Genomic DNA, 27,600 nt, shown 5'->3' with positions numbered 1-27,600 from the left:
TGTGGGTTTCCTCCGTGAACTGTGATTTCCTCCCATAGTCCAAAGATGTGGATTGGATTGGCCATGATCAATTATCCCTCAGTTTGCAGGTATTGGGAATGGGGAGAAATTGGAGCCGAGGGCTTAAGTAGGGAGCTCTTTCCACTGGCCGGTGGAGAATTGATCGGCCAAATGGCTTCTCGACTGACTACAATGATTCTCTCTTTGTCACTGCAGTGTTGCAGCAGGCCATTCGACACATCGATTCTGTACAGGACTCCGAAAGGGCACTCGACCTCGGCCCAAAACTGCATCGTGATCCTGCACATTTATTATTGCCAATCCACCTAACCTGCACATCATTGGACATTTGGAGGAAGCCGGAGCACCCGGAGGAAACCCACACAGACAAGGGGAGAAAGTCTCTGCACGCAATCAGTCTCTAAGGTTTGGAATTCAGCTGGGAGCGTGGCACCGTGAGGCAATTGTATCCCTATCTGGAACTCACTCTTGGGTATCTGTTATACTGTATGAAAGATCATAAGACATGGGAGGAGAATTAGACCACTGGGCCCATCGAGTCTGCTCTGCCATTCAATCATGGCTGATATTTTTCTCATCCCCATTCTCTCTCTTTCTCCCCATAACCCATGATTCCCTTATTAACCAAGAACCTACCTACCTCCGTCTCAAAGACACTCAGTGATTCGGCCTCCACAGACTTCTGCGGCAGAGTTCCACAGATTCACCACCCTCTGGCTGAAGAAATTCCTCCTCATCTCTGTGTGAAAGTGTCGTCCCATTTTGTCTGAGATCGTGCCTTCTGGTTCTAGATTTTCCTGTAAGTGGAAACATTCCAACGTGCATTAGCCCACACTTTTCCACATTGCATTCCATCTGCCACGTGTTTCCCCACTCTCCTTGCCTATCCAAACCCTTCTGCTGCCCGCCTGATTGTTCAGTACTGTGTCCTCTGCTTCTAGCGTTTCCTACAAGTGGAAACATCCTCTCCACGTCCACTCTATCCAGACCTCGCAGTATCCTGTAAAGTTCAATATGATTCCCCCTCATCCTTCTGAGCTCCAACGAGTAAAGACCAGAGTCCTCAACCGTTCCTCATATGACAAGCTCTTCGTCCCAGGCATCATTCTTGTGAATCTTCTCTGGATCGTTTCCAATGTCAGCACATCCTTGCTTAGATACCGGACCCAAAACTGCTGACCATATTCCCAATCAGGTCTGACCAGAGCCACATACAGCCTGAGAAATACATCGCTGGTCTTGACCTCCGGCTCACTCGACATGAATGTTAACACTATATTTGCATTCTTAACTGCCGACTGAACCTACACTTTAACCTTAACAGAATCGTGAACAAGGACCCCCAAGTCCCTTTGTGTTTCTGATTTAGTAAGCATTTTTCCATTTAGAAAATAGTCTACGCCGCCATTCCCCCTTCTCAAGTGCACACGCTCACACTTTTCCACATTGTATTGCATTTGCTGCTGCCCACTCTCCCAGCCTGCCCAAACACGTCTGCACTTCCTAAACACTACTTGTCCATTCCACACGATATCACCAATCTAATGGTCGCTTTTGATGGGTCGTCACTTGTTGGATTGGGTTGGATTGGATTTGTTTATTGTCGCGTATACCGAGGTCCAGTGAAAAGATTTGTTCTGCGAGCAGCTCAACAGATCATTAAGTACATGGAAAGAAAAGGGAATAAAGGAAAATACATAATAGGGCAACACAAAGTACACAATGTAACTACAATGCAACGGCGTAGGGTGAAGCATACAGGGGTGTAGTGTTAATGCGGCCAGTCTATAAGTGGATCGTTTGGAATTCTGGTAACAGCGCCGAAGAAGGTGTTTTTCAGCCTGTTCGTGCGTGTTCTCAGACTTCAGTATTTCCTGCCCAATGGAAATAGTTTGGAAGATGAGCTAACGGACATCAGGCTTCCCGAAAACACGCATTTCCCTTTTCCTGTTCTGCTACAGGACCATTCCGCACCATTCTCATATAGGGTGCGGGTGTAAGGGAAGGACGTGAATATGCATGTGAACCATCTGTGGAGCTCAATGGAACAGATACCGATGACTAGCCACGGCACGCGGGCCTGGTGGTATCCCTCTCTCAGCAGCGATTGCCAGTGGTACCCAGCGAGGCGACCACGCTTTGGAATATTGGAGTTGGATCAGTTTGACCAGGAATCGGACATGGAGGTTTCTCCCCACAGACATTGCCGCAGGTCCAGGAGTGATTGCTGAAAGAAAGGCTCATGAATCACCCAGAAACGACGCTTCCGTGTCCATTTTACCCCTTCCGGCCTGCAACAATAGGCAAAGGTGGCAAAGAATTTCCCGCCTTCTGTCGAAATGGACGAGTTGTTGGACGTGGGGTGGGTGGTGTTATACTACAGGAGTCCCAGACATCTGCGACGCCTGCGTTCCTATGATGTTACCTGCATCACAGCGACCTGAGAGTGGGGGAATGGGGTGTTTAAAACCAGTTTCCTGTGACTTCTGGGATATAAATAACCAGCCAATGTGGGCTTGACGCAGGAGGCCCTTTGGGGAGTGGAAGCGATGGGAGTGGTAAACAGAATACAATTGAATGTTTCTACAGACAAATAGGCTTCGGAATGGTCGCTTGCCTGAGATTTCACACATACTATCGGTGGGAGTGGCATCGTTGACGAAAACAGCAACCGGGGGGGGGGGGGGGTTGAATTGAGTAGTTTCAGGAGATTACATTGAACGGGCAGCTTTAGGCATTCCTGTGGCTACCATTGAGACTCCAACAACTTAGAGGGCAGCACGGTAGCATTGTGGATAGCATAATTGCTTCACAGCTCCAGGATCCCAGGTGCGATTCCGGCTTGGGTCACTGTCTGTGTGGAGTCTGCACATCCTCCCCGTGTCTGCGTTGGTTTCCTCCGTGTGCTCTGGTTTCCTCCCACAGTCCAAAGATGTGCAGTTTATGTGGATTGGCCATGGTAAATTGCCATTAGTGTTGGGTGGGGTTACTGGGTTATGGGGATAGGGTGGAGGTGTTGGCCTCGGGTAGGGTGCTCTCTGGAGGCCGAGTGGCCTATTTCTGCGCTATAAATTTTGTGATAAACATGACAATTGTTGAATGACAATACCATAGCAATGCTCAAAGACACTGATTATCTGACCCCTCGGTGTCATTTTTATGCACTGCTATAAACTGTAAAATGTATCATGAGGAACACATATTTCGTAACAATTGGCTGCTGAAAATTCGGGTTCTTCAGCCCTTTCCTGCCAGCTTAACTCATGTTTACATCGTTCTGCAGTTAGTAACATCCTGTTTTGTAAGATGTGTTCCTGAACCAACAAACGGTGCACTTCCTTTATCTCCAATCCAGTCACAAAGACAAAGAAGGTGAACATCTATTTTAGCCTTTCTAAACATTGATACGAATCTCCTTGGGAAAAGCAAAATGTTTCCTGTGTCAGTTCTGCTTTGGATCCGTGAGTATGGCTTCCTAGCTTATTTATGGATTAGCTGCATTGAGGAAGAGGTTCAACAGGTAAATAACAAAGTGCTGAAATTGGGGAAATGGATGTGCAGCGTGCAGCCAGCAACATGAACACTTTACAGAGAGAGACTCGAAAGTATATGACTTGCATTTTTGAAATCGAAAGAATTTGCAAAAAAACAAAATGCCGAAATGGAATGATTTGATTAGATTGGATTTGGATTTTGTTTATTGTCACGTGTACCGAAGGACAGTGAAAAGTATATTTCTGCGAGCAGCTCAATAGATCATTAAGTACATGGAAATAAATGGAAATAGAAGAAAATACATATTAGGACAACCCAAGGTACACAAGGGAATTATATTACAACGGCATCGGATGAAGCATACAGGGTGTAGTGTTAATGAGGTCAGTCCATAAGTGGGCCGTTTAGGAGACTGGTAACAGCGGGGAAGAAGCTGTTTTTGAGCCTGTTCGTGCGTGTTCTCTGACTTCTGTATCTCCTGCCCAATGGAAGAAGTTGGAAAGTGAGTTAGTCGTGTGGGAGGGGTCTTTGATTAGGCTGCCCGCTTTCCCCAGTAGCGGGAGGTGTGGAGGGAGTCAATGGATGGGACGCAGGTTCGTGTGATGGACTAGGCTGTGTTCAAGACTCTCTGAAGTTTCTTGCGGTCCTGCGCCAAGCTACTGTCATGCTGTGATGCAGCTAGATAGGATACTTTCAATGGTGCATCTGTAAAGGTTGGTAAGAGATAATGTGGACATGCCAAATGTCCTTAGTTTCCTGAGGAAATATAGGCGCTGTTGTGCTTTCATGGTGGTACCGTCGACGTGGGTGGATCAGGACATGTTTTTGGTGATGTGTACCGTCAGGAATGTGAGTAATTGTGTTTGGATATCTGGAAGTGAAAAGCAGGTGGACGATGTCCCCCCCCCCCGTCTGAAACCTCAACATACTTTAACACAGACGGGCTGAATGGATTATATTGGGAATGCAGATCCATGGAATAGAACAGTAACAATCTAACAGTGCAGAAGGAGCCATTTATCACATCTATCTGCACCAACACTCTACACAACGCCTTACCCAGGCCCATCCACGTGTACTCTCCCTGTTATCTAACCTGCATTTCCCTGAGCACAAAGGGTAATTCTACCATGGCCAATCCACCTAACCTGCACATTTGTCGTTAATAAGGGACACTTTAGCTTGTCCATGGCACCTAACCTGCAAATCTTTAGACTGTGGGAGGAAACCGGAGCACCCGGAGCAAACCCACGTAGGCACGGGACAAACGTGCAGACTTCGCACAGACAGCCCGAGGCAAACATTGCATCTGGGTACCTGACAGTGTGAGGCAGCCGTGCTAACCACTGTGCCACATGCCACCACTGAAATGAAAATAGAAACAAATATCTTAGGAATACATGTACAGTCGAAAAATATGCAGGCCGGTTGAATTGGTCCTGCTATATTGTCCCTTATTGTTCAAACATTAGTTGAGGTTATAGAACATAGAACAGTACAGCACAGAACAGGCCCTTCGGCCCTCGATGTTGTGCCGAGCAATGACCACCCTACTTAAACCCACGTAACCCGTATACCCGTAACCCAACAATCCCCCCATTAACCTTACACTACGGGCAATTTAGCATGGCCAATCCACCTAACCCGCACATCTTTTGGACTGTGGGAGGAAACCGGAGCACCCGGAGGAAACCCACGCACACACGGGGAGGTCGTGCAGACTCCACACAGACAGTGACCCAGCCAGGAATCGAACCTGGGACCCTGGAGCTGTGAAGCATTGATGTTAACCACCATGCTACCGTGAGGCCCCAAATGGGGCAGGAATGAGGGATTGGGACTGAGGAGGTTGAATTCCAGAGGTTGAAATGTACATGGAACGAATGGCCTTCTGCACTGTCGGGATTCAATGATTGTGCCGAATTCATTGCAAACTTGAAATAATGGTAACAGAATTGGGGCCTCACGGTAGCATGGTGGTTAGCATCAATGCTTCACAGCTCCAGGGTCCCAGGTTCGATTCCCGGCTGGATCACTGTCTGTGTGGAGTCTGCACGTCCTCCCCGTGTGTGCGTGGGTTTCCTCCGGGTGCTCCGGTTTCCTCCCACAGTCCAAAGATGTGCGGGTTAGGTGGATTGGCCATGCTAAATTGCCCGTAGTGTAAGGTTAATGGGGGGATTGTTGGGTTACGGGGTTACGTGGGTTTAAGTGGGGTGATCATGGCTCGGCACAACATTGAGGGCCGAAGGGCCTGTTCTGTGCTGTACTGTTCTATGTTCTATGTAGAATGTTTGGAGACGGAGTTAGAATTGACGTCTGGAAACGATGGATTATCTTCAGCTCTGATGAGGTCAGGCGTGATAGACGATTAATAAAAACAGTGTGAAGATAAACTAAAGTGTGAGGATAGCACACGTGACAGTATTGATTACCAAAAGGAAATGAACACTGTAAAGCAAGAGGGGCTGATAAAGGGGCTTTGGCACAGCATGTTGGTGTACGGTGTCTATCTACATCCGTAGCTGGCGATTTGAGGGGATGGGACCGATTGGGAATTGTACGAATACAGGAATGTCTAATTTGACACCAGGAGTTATAAATTACTCAGTTGCTTCGAATGAACGAAAATGTATTTTGGAAGAGAACAGGAAGGTGGGAGGGGGCTAAGAGGGGAGGACGGAGCAAGGACGGTGGTAATGGTCAGGGAGGGTAAGGGAGACAATTAAGAAATAGATCATTCATTTCCCGAACTCATATATATTTTGTGGCATGGTGGCACAAGTGTCTGCGTGGGTTTCCTCCGGGTGCTCGTTTTTCCTACAACAGTCGGAAAGTTTGGTGGAATGGCCATACCAACTTGTCCCTTAGTTTGCAGGATGGGAAGGATTATGGGTGTTACAGGCAGAGGGAGATAGACTGGGCCTGGGAGGGTATTTGTAAAGTTCGGTGCAGTCTAGGTGGACTGAAGGACCTCCTTCTGCACTGCAGGGATTCTACGATTCTATATTAGGAGTTGTTTATATCGTCCATTCTCCGGATATGATGAAATTCACCGAGAAATACAGTAATTTTGTAGGCTACAGCTGCTTCCTGAACTGCAAAGTGTCTCTATATCATCTACTTCTCTATTTTGTTTCCCATCATTACCAAGCGGATTGCTGTCCAACATGTTCGACACCTCCAATTACTGTTTCTCTGGGGAAGTCGTTTGTTCTGCAACTGAAGAGGTCAAAGGGCAATAAAAGTTACAACATAGAACAGGCCCTTCCAGTTTGGGCCGAACAATGATCACCCTTCTCAAACCCACGTATCCACCCCATACCCGTCACCCAACAACCACCCCCCCCCCCCCCCCTAAACTTAACTTTTTGGATACTACGGGCAATCCACCTAACCCGCACATCTTTGGACGGTGGGAGGAAACCGGAACACCCGGAGGAAACCCACGCACACACGGGGAGGACGTGCAAACTCCGCACAGACAGTGACCCAGCTGGGAACCGAACCTGGGACCCTAGAGCTGTGAAGCATTTATGCTAACCACCATGCTACCGTGCTGCCCCGGCTGCAACCTGACTTTTTATCCAAATAGTTACACAGGGAGATAGAAGATATGAAAAAATAGCTCATATCGCCTATCAATCAGGAAGCAAAGGGATTGGTTAGATGATTTTATTTGTACGAATGGGAAATGGTTTCCGTGAGTGTTCCACTTGGCTCGTATTCGGGGCTACTGCTTTTTGCTGTTCATGTAATCAGTTTGTCTTTACTGTTGGGGGTTTGATTAGGAAGCGCCAAAATTGAACATGGTTCCTGAATTTATACCGCCTTCCAGGTTGAATTTCAGGAAATTAACAACCCACGCAGTGAACAAATCCCCCACCATCCCTCATCATAACTTCAGACTGTTCCTTATTCTGAGTCTGCGATTCTTGATAATAGATTCAAAAGCCAGGGCAGGATGTGGGATTCGGGGAAGGGATTATAAAATCTGTCCTGCCCTGTAATAGTTTTCTAATTCCCAATCACCTCTTTACTTTGAAACACTATAGATAACAGGTTAAGTTTACTCAATCTCTCCTTTGTTCCTCCTTAGTATAGTGGTTTGTAACCCCGCCTATCACACGGGGGACATGGGTTCAATTCCCCGACGCAGAGTTTGTACCTCTGAAGGAAAACAACGCCCATTGTTTTTGGGGATGGTTTAGCTCACTAGGCTAAATCGCTGACTTTTAAGAAGCAGGGCAGCAGGCAGCACGGTTCGATTCGCGTACCAGCTTCCCCGGGCAGACGTCGGAATGTGGCGATAAGGGCTTTTCACAGTAACTTAATTGAAGCCTATTCGTGACAATAAGCGATTTTCATTTCATTTTCGGTTCATTTCATGCCATTTTCATTGGAAAGTTCCGACATTCCCGGAGTGAAGTTGGTAAAGGCTATTAGGCACATCTGAAGGTCCTTCGGGACGGAGACAAAGACTGCACAACACTCCGGATGCAGACTCAACACGTCTGTATCCCATTGCAGCAAGGCATCTTCATTCCTGTCCTCAAATCCTCGAAAATTAAAGGACAAAATAGCATTTTCCTTACCAATGGCGAACTGCACCCACCGATGCCTCGTTGCCTTTCAGAAGTGGCGCTGTGTTGAGTTCCTGAACCGGTACAGTCACTCGGGGCAGGTGTTTCGTCCTGTATTGTAGGATATGGTCATTGCCTGGCTCTTATTCATGTTATATTCCACCTGTCTGGAGGAAATACTGCGTGACCATCATGTGTCTGTCACTGTCAGGCAGGGAGGAAATCGTACAGTGAGGCCATGCTTCACAAAAGAGGTTGAATGTATTGTCAAGAGGAATATGGGGACGTATGTAAGGATGAAAAAAATAGGTCCACTTACGTCACTTGAGGGAAACATGTTGGCTAGGAATCAGCTCAAGAAAGGGCTTTGGAGAGCGAGGAGGGGGCATGAGAAGTCCTTGGCGGATGGGATCAAGGAAAACACCAAGGCTTTTTACACTTATGTGAGGAATAAAAGAATGAACAAGGCGAAGTTAGGGCCGTGTGCATGGAGTCTGAAGATATCGGCGAGCCCGTAAGTGAATACTTTTCTTCAGTGTTCACAACGTAGAGTGGCTATGTTGTTGAGGTGGATAGGGCGATACGGCTGGTAGGCTGGAGCAGTTAGATATTTGGAAAGAAAATGTGTTAGAATTTTTGAGAAGCCTGAGGCTAGATAAGCCCCCTGGGCCTGATGCGATATATCTTAGGACTCTTTGGGAGGCGAGGGATGAGATTTCAGAGCCTTTGGTCTTGATCATTATGTCCCCACTCTCTGCAGGAATAGTGCCAGAAGACTGGAGAGAGACGAATGTTGTCTCCTTGTTCACGAAAGGGCATAGGTATAACCCTGGTAATTATAGGCCGGTTAGTCGCACGTCGGTCATAGGTAAATTATTGGAAAGGGTCCGGAGGGATAGGATTCATGATCAATTGGAATGATACAGCTTAATCCAGGATAGTCAGCATGGATTTGTGGGTGGCATGTCTTCCCTCACAAATTTGTTTGCATTCTTTGAGGAGGTATCTAAGTGCATAGATGCAGATAGAGCAGTTAATGTCGATACATTGATTTTACTAACGCGTTTGATCAGGTGCCCCATGGTCCGTTCATGTAGAAAGTATGGAGGCATGGCATAGAGGGAAATTTGGCAGATTGGATCAGTAATTGACTATCAGGTAGAAGACAGCGGGTGGTGGTCGACGGTAAAATTTCGTCCTGGAGCCCAGTCACCAGCAGTCCTACAAGGATCAGTGCTGGGTCCTCTGCTATTTGTGATGTTTATCAATGACTTGGATGATGAAGTTGAAAGTTAGGTTAGTAAATTTGCTGATGACACCAAGGTTGGTGGAGTAGTGGATAATGTGGAGGGCTTTTGTAGGCTGCAAAAGGACATAGATAGGATGCAGAGCTGGGCTGAAAATTGGCAGATGGAGTTTAACTCAGATAAGTGTGAGGTGATTTGATTTGGTCGGACAAGTCTGAATGCGGATTATAGGGTTAACGACAGGGTTATGAACAATGTGGAGGAGCAGAGATCACGTAGTTCATGTCCTTAGATCTCTGAAAGTGGCCACCCAAGTGAATAGAAAGCCTATAGTGTGTTAGCATTTATTAACAGGAGGATTGAGTTTGATCGCCCTGATGTTATCCTGCAATTGCACAAGACATTGGTGGGACTACATATGGAGTATTGTGTGCAGTTCTGTTCACCTCATTATAGGAAGGACGTGGAAGCATTGGAATGGGGGCAAAGGAGATTTACCAGGATAATGCCTTGGTTGGAGAGTAGGCCTTTTGAGGAAAGGTTAACGAATCTAGGGCTTTTCTCATTGGAGCGAAGGAGGATGAGGGGTGACTTTATTGAGGTGTATAAGATGATGAGAGGGACAGATAGAGTGGACGTTCAGCGATTTTTCCTCGGGTGGACGTAGCTGCTCCAAGGGGGCATAACTAAAAGATGCATGGTGGACGATATAGTAGGGATGTCGGAGATAGGTTCTTATTCAGAGTGTGGGTGGATCGTGGAACGCACTCCCAGCTATGGTAGTGTAGTCGGACACTTTAGGAACTTTCTAGCGGTTATTGGATAGGCATCTGGAGTGCACCAGAATGACTGGGAGTAGGTTGATTTTATCTCAGTTTCAGAATAGTTCGGCAAATCATCGTGGGCCGAAGTCCCTGTACTGTGCCGTACAGTTCTATGTTCTATATTGAAAAACAGCTATTGTGTTTATATTACTAGCGAGCTTGCACATCTATTTCACCTTCTCTCCCCTTATTTTTTTTTAGATGTCCTCTGCTCGCTTTTAAAGGCTGACCGATCCTATGGTTTCTCTCTAATCTTTGCCACTTTCTATATTTTTCCTTTTGCTTTTATTAAGTCCTTAACTTCCCACGTCAGAGGCGGATGCCTCTCCCTCCACTTAGCAGGTTTGCTTCGCCTTCGGATGACTTTCTGTTGGGCGTGAACTCTGGCCATGTATTTGTCGTTACCCTTATTTAATTTGAATGCCGTTACATCTGATTGGAGCTTCTCCCTCGCAAACTCCAGGGAAAATTCTTTCATATGTGGTCACTGCTCCCTCAGGGTACCTTCACCTTAAGATCCCTAATCAAGTCTGCACCATTACACATCACCAAATCCAGAATTCCCTGTCCCCTAGTCGGCTCTGTCACAAGCTGCTCCAAAACTACATTTTCTAGACATTCCACAAATTTAATTTCTTTGGACCCATTACCAACATGATTTTACCAATGCACCTGCATATTGAAGTACACCGTGATTCATGTAATATCGCCTTTTGTATCTCCTGATTTACTTCCCGTCCCACATTCTGACCACTGCTAATGGGACTGTACATAACTCCAATCTGGACCTTTTTACCTTTGCACTTCCTCAACTCTACCCGCAGAGTTTATATGCATTATTATCCTATGTCACTTCTTGCTCTCGATTTATCTTCATTCCTGACGAATAATTCAACCCCGTTCCCTTTGTCCATCTACCTGTCCTTTCGATAGGATAGACATCTTTTAGATCCAGCCCTGATCCCCCAGCTGCCATTTCTCTGTGATGCCCACACCATCAAACCGGCCAATTTCATTGCGCGCAACAATCTCATTTACCTTGTTCCATATATTGCACATATTTAGGCATAACAGCCGAAAACCTGCAATGACCACCTCCCTTGTCACACTTGTCATCTGTTTTTGCTCTGCCTGAGGTTAGATTCCTGCCACCTTCTATACTCTCTGGTCGATTACGTGACTAGAAACTTAACTCAACTCTCCTGAGTCTCTGTTCATTTAGCTCGTTGAAAGTTCTCATAATTAATCTGCCCTTCTACCCTCTCATTTAACTTTGCTTTTCCAATTCTCCATACAATTGAACCCCCGACCTGACTATTAAGTTTAAACCCTATCTACAGCCCTAGTTATATCATTCGCCAGGACTCTGGTCCCAGCATGATTCAGATGAAGACCGTCCCAACAGAACAGTATTCTCCAGTACTGTGCCCCGTGAATTCAAACCCATTCCTCCCACACCAGCCATTGAGCCATTTTCACATTCTGTTCCAAGAAATTAACAGGGACAGGTACTTAATTACTGGTTATCTATGTCTTATCGTGACTATCGATTAACGGTACATCATGCATATTAAATGAGCATAATTAACCGATAATTATGCTTAATTAAACAATAAAATCACAACACAGGCACTCATAGTATCTTGACATGTTTTGATGTCTGATATCTGTGATATAGGTAGCAATCCTTATCCTTTCTGCTGTTTCATCGCTCGTTTTGTGGTATTGTTGTTATCCAACACCCCTTCCTATCCTTATCGCCGGGAGAGGATACGGAGGAGATAGAACAGGATGTTGTATGTTCTGGAGGGTGTCAGCTTTGAGGAAAGGTTGAGTCAACTGGGATTGTTTTCGCTGCAACGACAGAGATTGAGGGGCAACCTGATAGGGGTCTACAAAATTGTCAGTGGCATGGACAGAGTGGATAGTCAGATGCGTTTTCCGAGGGTGTAAAGGTCAGTTACTCAGGAGCGGACGTTTAAGGTGTGAATAGGAACGTTTGGAGTAGATGTGCGATCAGCTTTTATTTTAACAGTGTGGTGAGTGTCTGGAACGCGCTGCCCGGGGAGGTGGTGGGAGCAGTTACGATAGTGAACGTTTAAGACGAACCTTGTAAAGTACACGAAAAGGATGGGAATATATGGCAAAGTACCCTGGAAGTGCAGCAGTGTTATGTTTAGATAGGCACCATGATCGGTGCAGCATTGAAGGGTCAAATGCCACATTCCGGGGCACCAGGAACATATACGAGAAACCCGCATGTTCTGTCTGGCAAAATCATCTGTTGGAAGAGGGTCAAGTCAACTCCAGGGATTAGAAATAGGACGAAATGGGTTCTAAAATTGTCAGAGAAAAGACAGGGTGCTGCAATTTTTAATTGCCGGTAAAAAATAGTTGATATCAGCTTTCCTCTCATGCATTCCATTTATGGATGAAACAACTGGCTGAAATAATTAGGACTATTCGTCGATCTACAGATGTGGCTTCAACTGCTGAGTGAATTTTCAATTCTCGTGTCAATTCCGAAATACTGAACTGACTGGGAATTTCATAGTAATCACAGGGTTCCTGCAATGCAGAAGGAAGCCATTCGGCTCATCATGTCTGCACGACCCTCTGACATAACACCCTCCCTAGGCCAACGCCCTTTATCCGTAACGCCATCTAACATTTTAAACACCAACGGGTAATTGAGCATTGCCAATCTGAACATTTTTGGACACGAAGGAAGAGTTTAGCATGGGCACCTCACCTAACCTGCAAATCTATGGACACGAAGGGACAGTTTTAGCATGCCCAGTCCAGCAACCCTACAGTGGGTGGAACCCGTTGCATCCGGATAAAACCCACGCAGACAGGGGGAGAACGTGCAAACGTGATTCAGACAGTCCATGTTTGGAATCGAACCTGTGTACGCAGCACTGTGCGGGGTTTTTACCCTAAACGTGTTACTATCCGAAATCTTCTTGCTTTGCTCTTAATCAGAGATGGAGCTGTTGTTCGTTCATGAGAAAGCAGAAAAAAGTCACAATAGCTGTTCCACGGTGAAATGAGCGCTGATTGGCCGTTCTCATCGGGGATGGGATAAGTAAATATTTTTAAGAGAAAGATATGAACGGAGTGTAAGATACTTCCATGTAGAAACTTGCTGTGCAATATATTCATGCATAAAATTGGCGTTCCATTATTTGTGTTTTATTGTGTTTCACCTGACGACCACTCCGAACATGTACTAGTCTATGGAAAATTCAAGTGGTCAATGAACTGTTCAACAGAGGAATTCCTTAATATTGAGTGCTGTGCTACTGTCTACAATTGCGTTAAGCAAAAGAAGGAGAATGTTTTACCTTGGGGATCACACTAGAGGCTCCGTCGATATGAACGATAAATGGATGAAGGATAACGGCCAGTCAAGGCTTGCCAGATGTTGCAGTAACTCGTACGATAGCAGGAGAGAGGGGTGGGACGTGGGTTGGGGGTCATTGCGCACTTTCCCCATCTCACTCAGTTAGAACTTCAACCAAACCCTCGCATTAGTCCCTGACCCCCACTGCTGTGAGTGAAGGAGAGAGAAAAACAACAGTTGCCACCGGACACTATGTGTCCTCGCAAACCGTTTTACTAGCGTTCTGTCTGATCCAACTTTTCCTGCTTAACTTCAAAATCTGTGGATCACGAGGGCTACAACTTTCAAACCATTATTCCACCCGTTCTCGAGCCAAAAACTTCACTTTTATCACGTTATTTCTGAATGGCATTTCCCTTGCCAGAATGCCATGTCCCTCTATATTCCACCCGCCTCAGCCCAACACCGTCTGCCTCCATCACTCTCTTCGCCACAATACACCGTGCCTTCGCACACTACACCCTGCCTCTCCTAACACCCTCTGCCTCCCCATACCTCAACTCACTCCAACACCCTATGTCTCCCCTCAGCACACACACCTTGCTCAAACGCCCTCTTACTCACACTACGTTACTCCAACGCCCTCGTCCTCACTCTACCTTAATTCAACAACATTTTCCGCCCCCTCACATCCCCCACCCATTCACACTTCGCTTCGTCATCACACCCTAGCTCATTGCAACTACCTATGCCTTCCCCACCTCACCCATATACGTTCTGCTTCCCCAGCACGTTTGCCCAACTCACTCCAAGATCCCTGCCTCCTACACATAGCCCTTCCCATCTCACTACAGCACCTTTTGCCTCTCTCCACTCCACACCCCACTCCACCTTATTCCAGTAGCCTAGACCCTCTTCCACAGGCCGCCTCACTCCAAGCACGTCTGTTCCTCCCTCTCCGTACCTATCAAGCGAGAATTTTATATTGTCTCTCAATCCAAGACTTCATATTGTATCTATCCATAACTCTATATTTTACATCCATCCATGACGTCTATATTGCCTATCTGTTGATAACTCTATATTTTATTTCTCGGGATCAGAGACTTGTTCGAACTGGAAAATGTACAGGAACGTTTTATTCAATTTCATAATTTTCCCCGTAATATTGTAACTCTGTGTTTCACAGTTGAAGTCGGTGAGCTGGTCCGGGATGTCGAAGCAGGTGAGTAACACGAGCATAAGACGAACTGAATTTCAATGATGTGGATCTGATTTACACAAAATGACTAATGCGGACTTTACTCAGCACCTCCGGTTCAATGGTCCTCACGTTCTCTTATTTTTCTACTTTTGCCAATCAATCACTTTTGTTTTTTGGAACGAAAATCACGGCTTCTCAAAAGTCTCTCTATTGTATTCAGCACAATACCCACCAGTAACCGTGTGGGGGCTGTGATGTTTAACATTACAGCAGTTACACTGGCACAATCTGATGTCTGAATCTTCAAAGAACCATTCCGCACGTGGATAGAATTTATTTTAAAATGCACGTTTATTTCGGCGAACTAAATTTATTGGAACATTAAACACCGAACTTAATGTAATTTAATTAAGGGATCGCATATCGCTAATTTGATTGCAAAAGTCGGTAATGCGGTCTGCGTACATTAGCTTCTCCACATCAATTGTTTTAAATGTTATTTCTATTCCAGGTGGTTTACAGAAACCAGTCTTGACTGTGGATCCACCCTTTGGGAAGTTTATTACCGGAGAGAAAATAACTTTGAGGTGTCGGTGCTACTGTCCTGTTACACGGATCGAATATTATCACAATGGGGCTGAGGCTGGTTATAAGGACTTGAAGAAAGGAAAATGCAAGGCATCTCGTGATCATTCCTTCGCTGTGGTCAAGGGAGGAAATTATACTTGCCGATGTCAGGCAGAGGAGAATGGAGCATGGACGAATCCAGATGTGAGCGATCCCATCCAGATACAAATTGGAGGTATGATAGCAAACCTGAGTCCACCTGTGTAATTTCATAAACTGCAGTTCGCTCAAACATATCAGATTAGTTTCCACCAAAGCGAATATCAATGGGATTCACGTAGTCTTCTGGATATTGGTCCGCCAAACAAACCTCTTCAAATGTTCTTGTTGAATTTCCTCAGGCTAACATTGGCAGAGGGGTATTGTTGGCAAACAAGGAATGACACGTTAAGATTCCCCATCAAATGCCCTTTTAAAAATTGAATAACCAGTATTATTTCTCCGATGAACAATACTCGTGTTTGTCTAATTGTTCTGCATTGAATTGTAAGCAGGTATACAAATGATGTCAACAGATTGCCAGGATCTGTCCCTTTCAGTACTGTCGGCTAAATGCTCAGTTGCACTCCTCCTGCTGTCAACGAAACTCGCAGCGGAGTCTTTGAAGAAATGAGTTCTATTGAATTCAGAATCGGTTCCTATGGATTACATGGAAGGTGAATTTCCTCCGGGTGCTCTAGTTTCCTCCCAAAGTTGAAAGATGTGCAAGTTAGGCCATGGTAAATTGCCCTCAGTGTCCACAAATGTTATATGGAGTGGATTCCGGGATCAGGTTGAGTTGTGGGCTTAAGTATGGTGCTCCTTACAAGATCCGGTGCAGACACTATAGACCGAATGGTCTCCTTCTGCACTGTAAAATCTATGATTCTCTGAGACCATAAAAACACAGACAACGCGTTTTTAGATCGTTGCCAAATGTATAACATTTATAACAGTTATGTCTCTGCTGGTAAGGTGTTCTATATTTTCCTCTATGGAAAACTTAACTCAAACTATAATGAGTGCTGTGGTGAATTATATCATACAATTATAGAATTTACAGTCAAGAAGGAGGCCATTGGCCCATCGAGTCTGCTCCGGCTCTTGGAAAGAGCACCCTACCCAAGGTCAGCACCTCCAACTTATCCCCATAACCCAGTAACCCCACCCAACACTAAGGGCAATTTTGGACACTAAGGACAATTTATCATGGCCAATCCACCTAACCTGCATATCTTTGGACTGTGGGAGGAAACCCACGCACACACGGGGAGGATGTGCAGACTCCACACAGACAGTGACCCAAGCCGGAATCGAACCTGGGACCTGGAGCTATCCATAAGGCAACCGTGCACGGTTATGAACAAAACGAACTTTAAAAGTACTGTAGTGGATAGAAAAGTAATGATCTCAAAATCTTCTTCCAAGCTCTTGGCAGCGGTTGGGAGAGGTCAGTCTGCGTCGGGTAATTCGTTACGTCGGCTGGTGAATGTGGTTTCCCATTGAAGGACAGCACCACGCTGCCAGTAAACCCTCGGGGTGCAGGCAAAACGAAGCGTCTTGCTGGCGCAGAATCCAGCCCAATGTGTACATGGTTCTATTTTGTCCTATTTGATTTCCTTATTGACTGTTCGGGTAGATGAGCGAGGGAATTCGGAGCATCAGAATGAAACCGACGCAGTCACGGAAAAAAGTGCAAACTCCACACAGTCAGTGACCCAAAGGCTGGAATTGAACGCGGATCCCATGAGCTGTGAGGCAGAGCTGGCCTACTGTGCCAACCAGTGTGCCACCGTGGCCATCCCAATTGTCTAACAGTCCTTTATCATTATATCATATAACAATTCTTCTGAAAGCCTTGTCCTGTTTTCCCGTTCAAGAGTCAGTTCAAAGCAGAACGAGATGAGGGAATAGAATAATTCAGGTGTCGGTGATCCAAAATGATGCCACTATTGCAACACAACAGATCACAACGCCAACCCAAAGGTATTTGTCTCGGCCACAACTTGTGAAAGACATGGCACAACTTTGGGTCCGTGATTCCAGCAAACCAAAATGCTACTTTCGTAAATTCTAAAATGTTCTCAATATCTATATGATTGATTTCCATGTTCCGGTCGCTAGCGCTAATTCTGCCTCAGTATATTTGCATGAGGTAGAGTGGGATGTTGAAGTTGTTCCTTTAATAAATACCTTCATTGATTCTGCCACAAGTATTATTTTTGGCACATGGATTTGTCACAATGGTAACATTGTGTTCCAACTACCTCCACCAGAACACACATTTTGTCATCGAGCATATTCTTTCCAAGAGGTTTCAAACGGTAACTTTTGAAGTCCCAAGAGATTTCCAAAATATTACCAATAGGTTATCTATGAAGGCCTTGCCTTCTCAAACTTGCCTGAGCTGTGGTGTTCTTCATGTGAAATCACCACCATTCAACGCTCACACTCAAAGAATAAAACACCCGATGGTCATCAGGACTGTGGCGATTTGGCCTTATTGTTTCTGAACTCCAGTCCCAGTGGTACACAATGGGGTGCTTACCAGCAGGCAGCTTCCATTCTATTGTTTTTGGTCTTTGACAACATGTCGATCACAAAAGTTAGGAGAATCCAGGTGTAGTGGCTGACGTTTACAGGGAACTTATTACCTGTCAGTAAGATGTATTCCAATGAGCAACGAAGATGCGAAAAGTGGGCACCCTCCGTGGTTAACTAAGGAAGCAAAGATGAACATGACAATGAAAAATAGACTGCAGAAGTGAGCGTGAATTCGTGTGTTTTGTTATTTGCAGCACAGAAGGAGGCGATTGGCCGCATCGTGTCTGCACCGGCTCCCATTGGAGCAACCCGACTTGTCCCATTCTCCATCCCTATCTCCGCAGCACACTGAATTAATCCTTTTCAATTCTGTATCCAGCTCTCTTTTGAAACCTCCTATGGAATCCACATCCACCACTCTCCCACGCAGCGCATTCCAAATCTCAACAATTCTCTGAGTAAAAACGTGTCTGCTCATCTCACTCCGAGCTCTCTTGATGACCATCTTAAATTTATGACCACGTCGCTTAGATACCATCTACTGGAAACAGAATATCCTTCTTTACCCTGAAAAAATGTTCAGCAAATTGAGCACATCAGTTAGGTAACCTCTTAATCTTCCCCGCTCCAAGGAGAACAAACCCAATTTCTCCAATCTTTCCTTGTGTCTAAAATTCCGCATTTCTACTGTCATTCTAGGAATCCTCACCTGCACTCTCTCCAGGGCGTAACATCCTTCCTTGAAATAATGTAATGTGCTCCAAATGTGGTCTGATCAATGGTTTGTAGAGGTGCAGCATCGCCTCCTGGCCTTTATTCTCTATGACTCACTTTGTAAACCAGGGATCTTCTGAGCCTTCCTAACAACTGTTTCAACTTGCCTGGCAACCTTCTGAGAATTTGCACTTGACCCCCAAGGTCCCTGTGCTCCTTATGTCCCCTCAAAGCTGTGCTATTGAACCTATATTGTCTCCCCAAGTTTCATCGATCAAAATGCATTACCTCGCATTTCACGTCATTGACGTTCATCTGCCAGGTGCCTGCCCTTGTGGGGAAGGTTAGAAACTGGGACCGACTTGGGGACCAGCAAAGGATTACTGCATCGATCAGATAAATGGGCGAAAATGGTGACCGACAGAAAACAAGATCACGATATAAAAGTGAATGGTAAAAATGTATTCAAGAATTGACATAAGGAAAAGGAAAAACAAGTGGTTGATGGCAGTTTAGTTTATTATCAGGTCCGCGGCGGATATTTGATGCAAAACGATCCGAATCTCATCAACTGTTCAGAAAACTTACTAATGTTGGGTTGGAAATCCACTCTGACCTGAGTTCACGACGATCATGAGATATCAATGGACTCTTCGGCGGTTTCCACCACGGGGAAGCGTGTGTATGAAATTATTTCGTTTGAGTTATCTCTCCTTTCGATTATTTCAGTGAACACCTTGATCTGCGGGTGCCTTTGCCAAATTTTCGGGTGCGCGGTGGGCACAAACAAAGGATGAGGTAACACCCGGGGCATCTAGAAGAGGGCTACAGTGTGCTTCTCGAGGTTGTGAGTGATTTCAGCGAGCATCGAATATTGTCCAGGAACGGTTTTTGGGAGTGTAATTGCAGGACGGCTACTTCTACCTGCTGCTCCTTGTGAAGGCAAGCTGTGCTTTTATTCATTTGTAACTTATATTTAACTGTGAAACGCGTTCGCCGCTTCTATCCGTTCTGGTGGCCTTGTGCCCTATGGGATATAGGAACAGATCCTTCAGTCTTCAGCAGTGTTGCAGTTTGCCCCGCTAAACAACTTAATTATCTTGGGATTTCTGGGTGTGAAATCTAACTACGCTCTCTGCTCTTAAGTGATAAACCGATTCACAAGCCTCACATTGCGTTGCCTTGCGATTATTGGGAACAATCATTGTCAACATTCTGGACCCGGTGGGGACTGCATCGGCTGAATTGGTTGATAGTTCCTCTTCGTCACCTTTTGATTTGATGTTCGACAGGTTTACGTTGCTCTTTGTGACTTTCGGGCAGTACACCTGCCAGAAGTGGCCCATTTTAATATATCCCTCAGTTTATTCCTTTTTTTATAATGAGGTGATTAACCTCAAAAGATCAGCATTGACATAAGCCGAGCATTTTATGTGCTGGTGCACACATTTGCGAAAAATCACCAAACACGAGCAGAATTGTGAACGTTCTTCGGGAATAAACCAGTGCCTGTTGGATTGCCAATTTCAGATGCCTCAGCCGGGTAGAAATGTTCCAATGACTGGGATGCAGAAAGGATTGGAAATTGGTTTTATGGTTGAACTATATTAGATGCTGCGTGATGGGTAGAATCAGCGGGGGATGCCAGAGAACAGAAGTGTCGCAATTTATTTATTTGTGCCCGGTGGGTACTGCAGTTGTTGGATTGCTTTTACATAGAAATTAATAGCATCTACAGTGCAGAAGGAAGCCATTCAGCCCATCGAGTGCACACCGGACCTTGGAAAGAGCACCCTACCTAATCCAACGCATCCATCATATCCCCGTAACCCAGTAACCCCACCTAACCTTTTTGGACACGAATAACAATTTATTGTGGCCAATCCACTTGGCTGCCCATCTTTGGACTGTGGGAGTCAACCGGCGCACCAGAGAAAACCCACTCAGACACGGGGAGAACGTGCAGACTCCGCACAGACAGTGACCCAAGGCAGTAATGGAACCTGGGACCCAGGAGCTGTGAAGCAATAATGCTAACCACTGTGCTACCGTGCCGCCTGTCGACCACGTTAATCGAATTTTGATTTGAAATTTGACAAGATTCCATTGCTCGTTGTTTTCTTTGGGTGTGACGTAACGGAAGTGGTCCTTTTCAATTTATCCATGCGTTTGTTGCTGTTAATCTGGCCTCCTTTTGCACTTTAAATTCTATGAGTCAATTCAGTCATTCTACCAAAATATAACTTCATTGGCCGTTCAGTCAGTGAGCATTATGTAAATAAATGTGCAATCAGATTGGATACATCCGAAATTCAACGCATCATCGTTTCGAATGTACTCAAATGTTATTTCTTGTATTCTGCATCTCAACTTCTTGCTTCTGCTTCTGTTGCAGACGAAGTCTCGCCGCCGACCATTAGCAAACGCCGACATTCCGGTGCAAAATTAAACAGTGACACTGTCCTTATCTCCTGCAAAGGTGACATTCGGTCCAAAGGGGGAAATTTTCAGTTGTGCAGGATTCCAAGGGAACAACATGTACAAACTCTCGAAGTGAGAGATGGTCAGAAAAATGTGACCTTTGCCATAAACGTCGCGGATCCAGATTCTTTAGGAAATTATATGTGCCGTTACCAAACAGTTGTGCTGGAAGTTTGGAAGATGTCCTCTTTCAGTAAATTTGTGACGCTTACTGACAAAGGTAAGGATCAACAAACAAACGGCATATTGTTGTATCTCAATATTTTACTCGTTGTGTGCATGGAGTTAAAAGAAGATTTAAAAAGTTGACATAATATTCCGCTCAATTTGAACAGGTATGTGATATGTATTAACATCAGAGTATCCGTACAGTGCAGAAGGATGCCATTCGGTCCATTGAATTTGCACCGACTAACTGAAAGAGCACTCCACCCAAGATCACTCCCCCGCCCTCTCCCAAATACCTGCTAAACTAACCAACACATTTCTGGTCATGGGCGAATTCAACATTGCCAATCGACCTAAGCGGTACATCTTCCGACACTAAATGACAATTATACCATGGAGAATTCGCCTAACCGGCATATCTTTGGATTGTGGATGAATACCGGAGCACCCGGAGGAAACCCACGCAGACACGGGGAGAAAGTGCAAACTCCACGCAGATAGTCACCAGAGGCCGAAAACGAACCCAGGGTCCCTGACACTCTAAGGCAACAGTGTTAACGAGTGTGCCATCGTGACGCTCGATTCCAGTGAGAGTTAGGTGAAATCACTTATTGTTTCCATGCGTTTTTCGCAGCAACTAACACCCTGACCTGCCTACCACTCTGCAATAATAATACGACAGCAAATGGAACAAAATAGAAATTAACTAATTTCTAGACTGCCATAATTTCGCATGGTTAAATGAGTTGGACGCTGAACCGCGTCTATAGCATTTTTTATTGTGAACGCCAACATCGAGGTTACTCCAGCTCCCATCCTCCACCTATGATCCACTCTATCATTATACGAAGGCAGCGCTTTCACAGTAAACGGCTGGATGCCGACAGTGAACGCTGCACAACAGAGTGAGCTGAAAAGCATTTTTGTGAATTTTACCAATCAACCGCAAATATCTGTGTGTAAAAGTAGATAACCTTCCATTGACCGCGTCTGCTGAGACCATGGGTACGCAGTATTCTTCCAGTTCAATAAAAATCTCGAGTTAAAATCAGATTAATGTCCATTAAAGCTTTGCTGATTGCCGTGAAAATACCGGTTGGTTCATTGACGCCCTATTTTGGAAAGGCATTATAGGTTGAAAATATGCTTCGTGGAATGAATTTGGTTTAATCATGTTCAATAAGGAAGGAAACATGGTTCAATAATGTCTTTCCGGAAGGGAATATTGTTTAATAATGTCCTATTGTCCTAAAAGAGCTGAGAGACAGGGGTGAAACATCATTTTAGGAGCGCGGAGTGTGCTTTTTTTCAGCGAAAGCTGTAACCACGGGGCCGTTTGCGGTTTCAGTGCGTGGGAAGAGCTGAACGGGAGCGGTAAGTTTACCTATTTTTAAAAAACTTCCCTTGCAGTTTGCAGTGCGTGGGAGGAGCTGAGTGCGAGCGGCCGAATTGCGCTCTGGGAAGGTGAGTGAACTGATATATTTGGGCAGCGGCTAAACCCGAGACACTTGTAGTGTCTCCCAACCGCCCTCCTCCTCTAACCAAAAAAAAAGACTGTTGATAAGGAGCAGCGGACTTCAGATTCTCGGCGGGAGCAGTGGTGAGGGTTCGTTGGGAAGGTAAGTTTACCTCTTTCAAACTTTAAAAACTTACCTGAAGGGTGACATCACAGCAAATAAGTGACCTGATTGCCTGGCAAGGAAAGTGCTCAAATTAGCAGCAGCTGGGACAAATTTAACTCTTCCTATGTTGGTGAGTATTGTGATTGGTAAGTAAAGACTTTTTTTCCTGTCACTTCTTAATTATTTGATAGTATAGATTGTAGTCAGTTGAAAAATGAAATGAAATGAAATGAAAATCGCTTATTATCACGAGTAGGCTTCAATGAAGTTACTGTGATGAAGTTACAGTTAATGTAAAGGCTAAAAATGGCAGGAGATCCCAGACCCGTGTTATGCTCCTCCTGCTCAATGTGGGAGTTCAGGGACGCTGCCAATTCCCCTGACTTCTTCATGTGCGCGAAGTGTGTCCAGCTGCAGCGGCTGTTGGACCGCAAGACTGCTCTGCAGCTGCGCGTAGACTCACTTTGGAGCATCAGCGATGCTGAAGAGGTCGTGGATAGCACGTTCAGTGAGTTGGTCACACCGCTGATTAGAATTGGTGATGGAGACAGGGAATGGGTGACCAAAAGGCAGGGAAAGAGCAGGAAGTCAGTGCAGGTGTCCCCTGCGGTCATCGCCCTCGAAAATAGGTATACTGTTTTGGATACTGTTTGGGGAGATGACTCACCAGGGGAAGGCAGTTGTAGCCTGGCTCATTGCACCGTGGCTGGCTCTGCAGCACAGAAGGGCGGGAAAAAGACTGGCAGGGCTATAGTCATAGGGGATTCAATCGTAAGGGGAGTAGACAGGCGTTGCTGTGGTCGAAAACGAGACTACCGAATGCTATGTTGCCTCCCGGTGCTCGGGTCAGGGATGTCTCCGATTGGCTGACGGACATACTGAAGGGGGAGAGTGAATAGCTAGTTGTCGTGGTGCATATAGACACCAACGATATGGGTAAAAAACGGATGAGGTCCTACAATCAGAATTTAGGGAGTTAGGAGATGAGTTAAAAAGTAGGACCTCAAAGGTAGTAATCTCAGGATTGCTACCAGTGCCACGGGACAGTCAGAGTAGAAACTCAACAATAGTCAGAATGAATACGTGGCTTGAGAGATGGTGCAGGAGGGAGGGGTTCAGATGTTTTGGAAATTGGAACCGGTTCTGGGGGCAGTGGGACCATTACAAACCGGATAGTCTATACCTGGACAGGACTGGAACAAATGTCCTAGGGGGTTCTTTTGCTAACACTGTTGGGGAGGTTTTAAACTAATGTGTCAGGGGGATGGAACCAAATTAGGAAGTTAGAGGTCAGTAAAGAAGCAGCAACTAACGGCAGTAAAGTACAAGATAATAAACTCAATGTGACTAAGGGGAAGAGTAGACATGGGAGAGATAATGAACGCAAAGGGACAGGTGGTCTGAGGTGCATTTGTTTTAATGCAAGAAGTGTAGCAGTAAGGCAGAGGAACATATGGCTTGGATCAGTACCTGGGAATATGATGTTATCGGTATTACTGAAACTTGGTTGAGTGAAGAGCAGGACTGGCAACTGAATATCCAAGGGTATAGATGTTTCAGGAGGGATAGAGAGGGAGGTAGAAGGTTGGAAGGAGTGGAATTTCTCCTCAGAGATGGTATCACAGCTGTGATTAAGGAGGGCACGATGGTGGATGCGAGCACTGAGGCTATATGGGTGGAGCTAAGAAATAGGAAAGGCGCAGCTACATTGTTCGAACTTTACTACAGGCCTCCCAAAACCGAGCATGAAGTAGAGATACAAATCATCAGACAGATTATAGAAAAATGTCGGAGCAATAGGGTGGTTGTGTTGGGAGATTTTAACTTCCCCAACATTGAATGGGATTCTTGTAGTGTTGGAGGCGTAAATGGAGCAGAGTTTGTAAGGAGCATCAAGGAGAGATCTTTTAGAGCAGTATGTAAATAGTCCAACTCGGGAGGGGGCAATACCGGACCTGGTATTGGGGAATGATCCCGGCCAGGTGGTTGACGTTTCAGTCGGTGATTACTTTGGCAATAGAGATCACAATTCCCTCAGTTTTAGAATACTCATGCACATGGACAAGAGTGGTCCGAAAGGAGGAGTGCTAATTTGGGGAAAGGCAGAGCATTAAAAAAAATCGGCAGGAGCTAGGGAATGTGGATTGGGAGCAGCTGTTTAAGAGTAAATCCACATTTGAAATGTGGGAGTCTTAAGGAAAGGTTGATTAGAGTGCAGGACAGGCATGTCCCTGTGAAAATGAGAGATTGAAATTGCAAGATTAGGGAACCATGGATGACGGGTGAAATTGTGAGACTAGCTAAGGTGAAAAAGGAAGCATTAATAAGATCGAGGCAACTCAAAACTGATGAAGCTTTTGAGGAATATCGGGAAAGTAGGACGAATCTCAAACGCGCAATAAAGAGGGCTAAAAGGGGTCATGAAGTATATTTGGCTAACAGGTTATGGAAAATCCCAAAACCTTTTATTCGATGTAAGGAGCAAGAGGGTAACTAGGGAAAGGATTGGCCCACTCAAAGACAAAAGAGGGAATTTATGCGTGGACTCAGAGGAAAGGCGTGAGATTTTTAAGGAGTACTTTGCATCGGTATTCAAAAAGGAGAGGGACAATTAGGATGTTGAGGCTAGTGGTGGATGTTTAAATACTCTAGGTCAAGTTGTCATACGGAAGGGGGAAATTTTGGATGTTCTAAAATATATTAAGATGGACAAGTCCCCAGGACCGGATGGGATCTATCCCAGGTCACTGAGGGAAGCGAGGGTCGAAATAGCTGGGGCTTTAACAGATATCTTTAAGCATCCTTGAGCATGGGTGTGGTCCTGGAGGACTGGAGAATTGCTAATGTTGTCCCTTTGTTTAAGAAGAGTAAGAAGTCTTACAACACCAGGTTAAAGTCCAACAGGTTTGTTTCAAACACGAGCTTTCGGAGCACGGCTCCTTCTTCAGGTGAAGAAGGAGCCGTGCTCCGAAAGCTCGTGTTTGAAACAAACCTGTTGGACTTTAACCTGGTGTTGTAAGACTTCTTACTGTGCTCACCCCAGTCCAACGCCGGCATCTCCACATCTTGTTTAAGAAGGGTAGCAGGGAAAATCCAGGGAGTTAAAGACCTGTGAGCTTGACGTCAGTGGTAGGCAATCTGGTGGAGAAGATACTGAGGAATTGGATCTATTCACACATGGAAGAAAATAGACTTATCAGTGATAGGCAGCATGGTTTTGTGCAGGGAAGGTCATGCCTTAAAAATCTAATAGAATTCTTTGAGGAAGTGAAAAAGTTAAATCATGAGGGAAGGGCTGTAGATGTCATATACATGGACTTTAGTAAGGGGTTTGAGAACGTTTCCCATGGCAGGTTAATGGAAAAAGTGAAGTCATATGGGGTTCAGGGTGTACTAGCTAGATGGATAAAGAACTGGCTGTGTAACAGGAGTCACAGAGTAGTGGTGGAAGGGAGTGTCTCAAAATGTAGAAGGTGACTACTGGTGTTCCACAGGGATCCGTGCTCGGACCACTGCTGTTTGTGATTTACATAAATGACCTGGAGGAAGGTATAGGTGGTCTGAGTAGCAAGTTTGCAGATGATACAAAGGTTGGTGGAGTTGCAGATAGCGAGGAGGGCTGTCAGAGAATACAGCAAAATATAGATAGATTGGAGAGTTGGGTAGAGAAATGGCAGATGGAGTTCAATCCAGGCAAATGCGAGGTGATGCATTTTGGAAGATCAAATTCAAGAGCGGACTATATGGTCAATGGAAGGGTCCAGGGGAAAATTGATGTACAGAGAAATCTGGGAGTTCAGCTCCATTGTACCCTGAAGGTGGCAACGCAGGTTGATAGAATGGTCAAGATGGCATACAGCATGCTTTCCTTCATCAGACGGGGTATTGAGTACAAGAGTTGGCAGGTCATGTTATAGCTGTATAGGACTTTGGTTCGGCCACCTTTATGAATACTGCGTGCATTTCTGGTCGCCACATCACCAGAAGATGTGGATGCTTTGGAGAGGGTGCAGAGGTGGTTCAACACGATGTTGCCTGGTATGGAGGGGGATAGCTATGAAGAAGGGTTAAGTAGATTAGGATTGTTCTCATTGGAAATACTGAGGTTGAGGGGGGACCTGATTGCGGTCTTCAAAATTATGAGAGGTATGGACAGGGTGGATAGCAACAAGCTTTTTCCAAGAGTTGGGGTGTCAGTTACAAGGGGTCACGATTTAGAACATTCAACATAGAACACTACAGCGCAGTACGGGCCCTTCGGCCCTCGATGTTGCGCCGACCTTTGAAACCATCTGAAGCCTAACTGACCTACACTATTCCATTTTCATCCATATGTCTATCCAGTGACCACTTAAATGCCCTTAAATTTGGCGAGTCTACTACTGTTGCATGCAGGGCGTTCCACACCCCTACTACTCTCTGAGTGAAGAAACTGCCTTTGACATCTGTCCTATATCTACCACCCCTCAATTTAAAGCTATATTTCAAATTTAGAAGGGGAAAGTTTAAGGGAGATGTGCGGGGAAAGTTTTTTACGCAGAGGGCAGTGGGTGCCTGGAACGCTTTACCAGCGGAGGTGGTAGAGGCGGGCACGATAGCATAATTTAAGAGGCATCTAGACGGGTATATGAACGGGAACAGAGGGAAGTAGATCTTGGAAATTAGGAGACAGTTTTAGGTAAAGGATCTGGATCGGCACAATCTGGGAGTGCCGAAGGGACTGTCCCTGAGCTGTAATTTTATTTGTT

General features: G+C 45.5%; 1 protein-coding gene across 1 annotated transcript in view; it reads left to right on the top strand.

The window, feature by feature from the left end:
• The first annotated feature begins 3,359 nt into the window (after nucleotides 1–3,359).
• LOC119960685 overlaps nucleotides 3,360–27,600 on the top strand; it is a 42,965-nt gene continuing 18,724 nt past the window's right edge. Inside the window, exons 1-4 of the mRNA XM_038788305.1 lie at nucleotides 3,360–3,482; nucleotides 14,703–14,738; nucleotides 15,229–15,519; nucleotides 20,977–21,282. Coding sequence (XP_038644233.1) covers nucleotides 3,452–3,482; nucleotides 14,703–14,738; nucleotides 15,229–15,519; nucleotides 20,977–21,282 — 664 coding nt within the window. The 5' untranslated portion in view covers nucleotides 3,360–3,451. The remainder of the gene's footprint in view (nucleotides 3,483–14,702; nucleotides 14,739–15,228; nucleotides 15,520–20,976; nucleotides 21,283–27,600) is intronic.

This window comes from Scyliorhinus canicula, unplaced genomic scaffold (assembly GCF_902713615.1).
Source record: "Scyliorhinus canicula unplaced genomic scaffold, sScyCan1.1, whole genome shotgun sequence".
Taxonomy (NCBI): Eukaryota; Metazoa; Chordata; class Chondrichthyes; order Carcharhiniformes; family Scyliorhinidae; genus Scyliorhinus; species Scyliorhinus canicula.
Note: the sequence above shows the minus strand (reverse complement) of the source record. Positions and strands in the feature narration are given on the sequence as shown.